General features: G+C 46.2%; 1 protein-coding gene across 1 annotated transcript in view; it reads right to left on the bottom strand.

The window, feature by feature from the left end:
• Positions 1-5,386, bottom strand: part of Marveld2 (MARVEL domain containing 2) — a 14,800-nt gene extending 9,414 nt beyond the window's left edge. The window contains exons 1-2 of the mRNA XM_013015841.1: positions 4,244-5,386; positions 2,737-2,772 (exon numbers count right to left, since the gene is read on the bottom strand). Coding sequence (XP_012871295.1) covers positions 2,737-2,772; positions 4,244-5,386 — 1,179 coding nt within the window. The remainder of the gene's footprint in view (positions 1-2,736; positions 2,773-4,243) is intronic.
• Between the last annotated feature and the right edge of the window lie 3,210 nt (positions 5,387-8,596).

The following is an 8,596-nucleotide window of genomic DNA, read 5'->3' as shown; positions in this document are numbered from 1 at the left end:
GTTCAAAGCCAGCCTGGGCAGGAAAGACTGTGAGACTCCTATCTCCAATAAACCACCAGAAAACCGGAAGTGGCACTGTAGCTCAAGTGGTAGAGAGCTCGCCTTGAGCTGAAGAGCTGAAGGACAGTGCCCAGGCCCAGAGTTCAAGCCCCACAACTGACAAAAAAAAAAAAGTGTGTGGAACTCAGTTTTGCTTCTGAGTTGGAAGTTGCATAAAACTTCTACATGACAATCTATATCAAAATAAAATAAAAATGTGTATCCTGTTGAGACAGAAATTTGCCTCTTAGATTACCTATCAGGTATACTTGTAACGTAAATGGAATAAGGTATGTAAGGATATATACTTATACGTATAAAGTTTTCCTCTGTAGTAATTGTGTGTGTGTATCCCAGTATCAGGGTGTGGACACTGTTCCTGAGCTTTTTTGCTCAAGGCTAGTGCTCTACCACTTGAGCCATAGCTCCATTTCTAGCTTTTTTGGGTGCTTAATTGGAGATAAGAGTATTAGGAACTTTTCTTATCTGGGCTAGCTTCTTAGATCTTGGCCTTCTGAGTAGCTAGGATTACAGATGTGAGCCACCTGTGCCTGGCTGTAGTAATGTATTTTTGTTTTGTTTTGTTTGCTGATGTGAGAGACTGAATCCAGGACCTTGTACATACAGACAAACCCTTAATTACTGAGCTACATCCCCAGCCCTGTACAGTGTATGTAACAGTGAAAGGTTATAAAGTAATTTACCTATTCATTTGTAGCTAACTGATAAGACATCCGTACAATCTAGTATCATCTAGTTATAAAACTACAAAGGCTCAGCGGGGCGTCCATGGCTCATGCTTGTAATCCCAGTTACTCAGGAGGCTGAGATCTGAGGATCGCTGTTCAAAGCCAGCCTGGACAGAAAGGTCTGTGAGACTCTTATCTCCAGTAAGCCACCAGAAAACTGGAAGTGGCACTGTGGCTCAAGTGGTAGAGTGCTAGCCTTGAGCTGAAGAGCTGAGGGACAACGCCCAGGCCCAGAGTTCAAGCCCCATGACCAACCAAAAAAAAAAAAAGACTACAAAGGCTCTTTATGTATTAAGGAAATACCCTAGAAATGTATTAAGTGCAACAAATGAGATATAAGTTATATATCTCATGCTAGCCTTTATGTAAAAGGGGGAAGAGACACATGTCTCATATTTCTGAAAGAAAACAAAGATTGTGATAACCACCACTAGGTAGGGGAACTGGGAAGCCAGAAGCAGAAATGAGAGAGGACTGTATTACAGACCTTTGGAATTGTTTTTTCTTCTACTGTCACGATTAAAAGGCTTCAACTAATGGTCTTTCTTACTCATAGCTGGTGCTGTACGGTTTAAGCTATGCCTTCTGCCCAGCATTTTGTTGCTTAATTGAAGATGGAGGTTTACAGAGCTTTCTGCTTACAGTGGCTTCAAACTAAAATCCTCTAATCTCAGTCTCTAAGTAGCTAGTATTACAGGTGAAAGCAATTGGTGCTTGGCGCGTGCGTGCGTGCGTGTGTGCATGTGTGTGCGTGTGTGTGTGTGTGTGTGTGAGAGAGAGAGAGAGAGAGAGACAAGGTCTCAAGATGTAACAAAGGCTGCCTTTGATCCTTCTACCTCAGCCTCCAGATGTTGGGATTATAGGCATGTACTTTTTCAATGAAGGGAATAGAATTACTTTGCAAGTAAAGAAATTGAAAGGTTAGCATCTCAATTTCTTCTTTAGAAATTATGTCCAGTATGTGAAAAAGAAATATCCAGTATTTGGACTGGGAATATGGCTCAGTGGTAGAGTGCTTGCCTAGCATGCATGAAGCCCTTAGTATCACATAAATAGAAAAGCCAGAAATGGCACTGTGGCTCACATGGTAGGGTGCTAGCCTTGAGCGAAAAGAAGCTCAGGGATGATGCTTAGGCCAAGTTCAAGCCCCAAGACTGTCAGAAACCAAAAACAAAAAAGAAAGAAAGAAATATCCAGTATTCTTCAACAAGGGTAAAATTCTTATTAAAATATATACATGTACAAACAGTTATGATATCTGTATTTCACTGAATCCTCCCGGCAAACTCAAATTTGGGGGGGGGAGATAGATTATTATTACAATTTTATAAATGAAACAGGACAGCTGTGAAAGTTATTAAATCATTGAATAAAAATTCCCTGATGATACAACATTTGGTATCTGAAAGAAAGCTTGAGGCGTACAGAAAGGAATAGCAAAGGGAAATTAGGAAAATTCTGGAAAGTTACTTTCATTTAAAACACTAAATTTTAAAAAACCCACTAAATTTTAATCATACAAGGAACACCGACTGTGCTAATTTACATAATCTTTCATGCAACAAAATAAAAGGAACTGTAGGTATTGGGTTCTTTTAAAGTTAGAGAAACACTGGAAGTCCTGATATGAAATCAATGAAATAGGTGGATTGAAATAGATGGATTCTGGGCTGGGAATGTGGCTTAGTGGTAGAGTGCTTGCCTGACATGCATGAAGCCCTGGGTTCAATTCCTCAGTACCACATAAACAGAAAAAGCTGGAAGTAGTACTATGGCTCAAGTGGTAGAGTGCTAGCCTTGAGCAAAAGCAGCTCAGGGACAGTGCCCAGGCCTTCAGTTCAAGCCCCAGAACTGGCAAAAATAAAAAAGCAAAGGATTCTACTATGCAAAAAGTTATTTCCCAAATCTAGACATATAAAGCAAAATGTGAATGCAACTTTATTCTTACCAGTTTCCTTTTTGATGGGAATGATGCCTCATTGATCTGGAAAAAGAAGAGTGACAATGAATTTTCAAAGGCATGTATGTGACTTTGCACATGTAGTCGAAGCTCATCTGTCCAGAAGCTGATCCTCTTTGCTATGGTTGCTTCTCCTCCTCTCTCTCTGGAGTGGGAATGAGGGCAGGACGGCTCCCTGTCACAGGAGAATGCTGAGGACTCACAGGTACAAGGCTGACACTGTTAGGTAAGCTGCTTGAATTACCTAGACACTTTATTCCTTCTTGGCTCTCTTACCTTGAGCAATTCAAATGGCTACCCTATAGAATTTCTAGAAAAAAAAAAGTCAAAAGGTCATCACATCTTCAAACCTTTAGGAAATAACAGTAACAGATAAATTGGAACAATTTTCACGAGCGTAGAAAATTCAAGTCTCATTAAGTATGGAAAATCTTTATAGAGAGGAGTTTTTGTTGAGAAAGGAAAAAAGTATTATGTTAATAGTTGTAAGCACATTAATGTAGAAGATAGAGATAATAAGAGTTAATGTATTAGACAGAGATAATAAGATTTAGTGATTTATTTTAAGCTGCTATAAAACTACCAGGAAGAATGTGTTATTAGCTGAATTTCACTTTAGATTTAAAAATTTTTTGGTTTGGGGCTGGGAAGGTAACTCAGCGGTAGATTGCATGCCTTGCAAGCATGAGGCCCTGGGTTCGATTCCTCAGCACCACATAAACAGAAAAAGCCGGAAATGGCGCTGTGGCTCCAGTGGTAGAGCGCTAGCCTTGAGCTGAAGAGCTGAGGGACAGCGCCCAGACCCAGAGTTCAGACCCTATGACCGGCAAAAAAAAAAAAAAATTTTTTGGTTTGTACATAAAAACACAAATTGAAGGAATATGCTTGAAGTGCTGAGATAAATTTTTAGAAGTAATTTGAATCCATGTAGACTTTGGCCAGGCATCGTGACATATGCCTGCAATCTTAGTCCTGGGGAAGCTGAGGTGGGAGAATCATGAACTCAAGGCTAGCCTGGGTTACTTAGTAAGATTCTGTGTAAGGCATCGCTCAGGTGGTAGACCACCTGCTTACCAAGTACAAGTAACACACACACACACACAGACACACACACACATTGGAACAATAGAAAGTAAAAACATTACAATATATTAAGGTTCTTTGGATAACATTTCTTTTCTCTTTTTCTTGCCAGTCATGGGGCTTGAACTCTGGGCCTGGGCGCTGTCCCTCAGCTCTTCACTAGTGCTCTACCACTTGAGCCACAGCGCCACTTCCAGCCTTTTCTGCTGATGTGGTGCTGAGGAATCGAACTCAGGGCCTCATGCATGCAAGGCAAGCGCTCTACCCCTGGGCCACCTTCCCAGCCCCTGGATAGCATTTCACAACAGGCACTCGTTAGAAAACTATCTGCCACTGTCACTGCCACGGATGTGTGGGAAGCACACACGACCCACGGCCTGCGCAGGGCGTCCCGCAGGGGAGCGCGGCTTACCTCCTGCTGCTCCAGGCACTCGCGATGCCTCCGCGCCGCCTCGTGCCTCCACAGCTTCAGGCACACGAGGGCGCCCACCAGGTACACGATCATGGTGACAAAGAGGAAGATGATGGCTGCTATCTGTCCTCCTTCCACCCGGCAGAACGCGGCGTTCATGGGGGTGTTGAAGAGCGGGTAGTAGCAGAGCCCGCCTCGGTTGGTGTCGTTCACGTAGACAATGGCCGCGGCCATGTACAAGACGAACAAGGCCACGTTGATTCCGAACTCCGTCAGGGGCCACCAGCTCGAGTCCAGAAGAATGGTCCGGTAGTACATGGACATGCCAAGGACCAGCACGATGATGGTGGCGATCCACGCCACGCCGGCCACCACCAGCACGAAAGGGGTCTTGGGCCCGCTGTAGTAATAGCCCCCGTAGGCACTGCCCAGGCCCCCCAGGCCCCCCGCGCCGTAGGGCTGCGAGTAGCCGAACAGGTTGTACCACTCGCTGTCCTTGTGGATGTACGCCGTGACGCAGGCGAAGACGCCCGCGCCCAGCAGCAGCTCCGCCACGCCGAGCATGCGCAGCAGGCCGGCCCACGACTTCATGTAGGCGTAGCGCAGCCGGTAGGCCTCCACCTGCTCGCTGTACGTCCGCGCCGTCGGCGTGCGTCCGTCCACCACCGCGCCATACGGGTCGTGGGGGAACGCCACGCTGGCCTCCCTCCGGGAGGGGCAGGTGCCTTGCGAGGCCCGGGAAGGATCCGTGGGTGAGTGGTGGCGATCGGGTCTCCCCGGAGAGGCTGGAGGCGAACACGGCACGCCGTCGGAGATGCACCCGGTGTCAGAGTCGGCCAGCTCCCATCCCCGGTCCTTTCTCTTCCCTCTGAAGAAGTCCTTCCAGGAATCGGGGACAAAGCGCCGGACGGGTTTGAGGTCGGGCACGAGGGCGGGTTCCTCCGTGTCACTGGAGTAGAAGTCCGGGCCGAAGGGCGGCTGCGCCGGGAGCGGGGGAGGGGGCAGCGGGTCGGCGCTCACCGCCAGCTCGCCGGCCTGGAGCGTCTCCAGGGGCCTCGGGGTGCCATCTCCAGAGGGCGAGTCCCGGGGCACCTCGCTGTAGCCCCTGTCTCGAGTCTTGGCTCTTCCACCATTGGACGACATTTGTGGTGCCACACCTGCGGCCAAGACTAAAGTTACACGCCTGCTTGTTGCTCGGGGCGCCGACTTGACCCACAGAGTCAGGTCTCATTATGCTGACAGACAAAGGCGATAAAATAAGCATGCACACTCTGAAAGTACTTCATAGATTACCCAACAGTGTAATTTGTATTCACTGTTGTTTTTTATTGTCAAGATGATGTACAGAGGGGTTACAAGTAAGGAAATAACATTTCTTGTCAAACTTGTTGCCCCTTTCACTGTCATTTTTTTTTTTTTTGGTCGGTCATGGGACTTGAACTCTGGGCCTGGGCGCTGTCCCTCAGCTCTTCAGCTCAAGGCGAGCGCTCTACCACTTGAGCTACAGTGCCACTTCCGGTTTTCTGGTGGTTTATTGGAGATAGGAGTCTCACAGTCTTTCCTGCCCGGGCTGGCTTTGAACCATGATCCTCAGATCTCAGCCTCCTGAGTAGCTAGGATTACAGCCACCAGCGCCCGGCTCACTGTCATTTTGTTTTGGTTTTTGCAAATTTTTATTGTGATTGATTACATAAATTTCACCGTATTGTGGGATAGTGATACTTAGTTAAAGTCATAAACATTCTAACCTTCATGGGGCAAATTGACTTTATAGTGATCTAGAAAGCTTATGAGTTCTATGAGCTTTGACAATACAGTTATTTCTTCCATATGGGGTGATATGAACATTTCTTTCCTTTTGCTTATTTCACTGTCGTTTTAAAGCACACACTGTATATTGGGGGGGGCAATACTGGGGTTTGAACTTATGTTCTTGTGCATGCTAGGTAGGGGCCTTACCACTTGAGCCATGCCCCCAGCCCTCAGTAAAAGTTTTATATCTTAGTTTTAAATTGTATATGATACAATATTTACCCATGAGCTCTGTAAATAACAAAATATAAAAAACAAAATTGACAACATTTACATGATGTGGGATGATAGCATGTTCTCAAGTCCTTTCCACAGACATTTAAGTTAAACTCTGTGCATACCAAAACTTGATGAGTCAGCAAATACTCTTCATTTTTCTTTTTCTTTCATTAACTTGCATCTGTTTTGGAATGGTTACGAGCTGTGATAGCCCAACAAGCAAAATGCCCCTTCCTATCTAAAGCAAAGAGAAGTCAGTTCATTGGTCTTGCTTACTTTCCTCTAAACTGTTATACTTGTTATTAGGTTTTAATATTAAAAATTATTAATTAGCTGGAGCCAGTGGCTCACACCTGTAATACTAGCTACTCAGGAGGCTGAGAACTGAGGATTGCAGTTCAAAGCCAGCCCGGGCAGGAAAGGCTGTGAGATTCTATTCTCTAACCACCAGAAAACTGTCAGTAGTGCTGTGGCTCAAAGTGGCAGAGTGCTAGCCTTGAGCAAAAAGAGCTCAGGACCTGGAGGCTGGCTCACGCCTGTAATCCTAGCCACTGTTCTAAGGAGGCTGAGATCTGAGGATCACAGTTTGAAGCCAACCCCGGGCAGAAAAGTCCCCATGAGATTCTTTTTTTTTTTTTTGTCGGTCATGGAGCTTGAACTCTGGGCTTGGGCGCTGTCCCTGTGATCTTCAGCTCAAGGCAAGTGCTCTACCGCTTGAACCACATCGCCACGTCCAGTTTTCTAGTGGTTTATTGGAGATAAGAGTCCCATGGACTTTCCTGCCCGGGCTGGTTTGAACAGCAATCCTAAGATTGCTGTGAGCCATTGGCTTGCCTTGCATGCTTGAGGCCTTGGGTTCAATTCCTTAGCACCACATAAGCAGGGGGAAAAAAAGCCAGAAGTGGTGCTGTGGCTCAAGTGGTAGAGTGCTAGCCTTGAGCTGAAGAGCTGAGGGACAGCGCCCTGGCCCAGAGTTCAGGCCCCACGACCGGACTCCCCCCCTCCCCCAAAAAAGAAACAAAAACCAGAAGCACAAAGAAGTTCAGGGACAGTGTCCAGGCCCTAAGTTCAAGCCCCAAGACCAACAGCATCAACAAAAAGTTTAAGTCCAGGGCTAGGAAGGTGACTCAGTGGTAGAGTGGTAGAGTGCTTGCCTTGCATGCATGAGGCCCTGGGTTCGATTCCTCAGCACCACAAAACAGAAAGAGCTGGAAGTGGCGCTGTGGCTCAAGTGGTAGAGCACTAGCCTTGAGCTGAAGAGCTGAGGGACAGCGCCCAGGACCAACCAAAAAATCAAAAAGTTTAAGTCCAAAACAGGGTACTGGTATAATCCCAGAAGGGAGTTTTAGGATGTTCTAACAAGGTACTCCAATCCTGAGAGAGAAACTTTCATAAACAGCTCTTTAAATGATAGCAGTTATTTTTGTCCCTTTTATTTTTCTTGTCCAAAGACTTTAAATAACAGAAATGCATAGAACCTAGTTAAGTTTGTGTACACACACACACACACACACACACACACGTGTTGGTACTTGGGGTTGAACTGAACTCTGGGCCTGGAGACTGTCTCTTATCTATTTCACTCTAGGCTAGTGCTCTACCATTTGAGCCACAGCTCCATTTTCAACTTTTTGGTGGCTAATTGAAGAGCTTCACAGACTTGACCTGGGTGGGCTTCAAACTGTGATTCTCAGAACTCAGCTTCCTGAGTTGCTAAGATTATAGACCTGAACCAGTGCCTGACCTAAAACTAGTTTAAAAATGTATTATTAAGGGATGGGAAGGTGGCTCAGTGGTAGAGTGCTTGCCTTGCATGCATGAGGCCCTGGGTTTGATTCCTCAGCACCACATAAGCAGAAAAAGCTAGAAGTGGCGCTGTGGTACCCTTGAGCTGGAGCTGAGGGACACAGCTGACAGGCTTAGAGTTCAGGCCCCACTACCGACCAAAAAAAAAAAAAAAAAAGTATTATTAAGAAATGGAGAGCAAGCTAGGCGCCGGTGGCTCACGCCTGTTATCCTAGCTACTCAGGAGGCTGAGATCTGAGGATCGCGGTTCAAAGCCAGCTCAGGCAGGAAAGTCTATGAGACTCTTATCTCCAATGAAAACCAGTAGAAAACCAGAAGTGGCTCTGTGGCTCAAGCGATAGAGTGTTCGCCTTGATCTGAAGAGCGCAGGGACAGCACCCAGGCCCAGAGTTCAAGCCCCACAACCGACAAAAAGAAAAAGAAAAAAAAAGAAATGGAGAAACCAAAGCACAAGGGCAACCTTCGCACTGTTCTGCTCACATCTACAATGCACAGGCATTTCTAGGACACTCCACG

Source organism: Dipodomys ordii, unplaced genomic scaffold (assembly GCF_000151885.1).
Source record: "Dipodomys ordii isolate 6190 unplaced genomic scaffold, Dord_2.0 Scaffold28, whole genome shotgun sequence".
Classification (NCBI taxonomy): domain Eukaryota; kingdom Metazoa; phylum Chordata; class Mammalia; order Rodentia; family Heteromyidae; genus Dipodomys; species Dipodomys ordii.
Note: the sequence above shows the minus strand (reverse complement) of the source record. Positions and strands in the feature narration are given on the sequence as shown.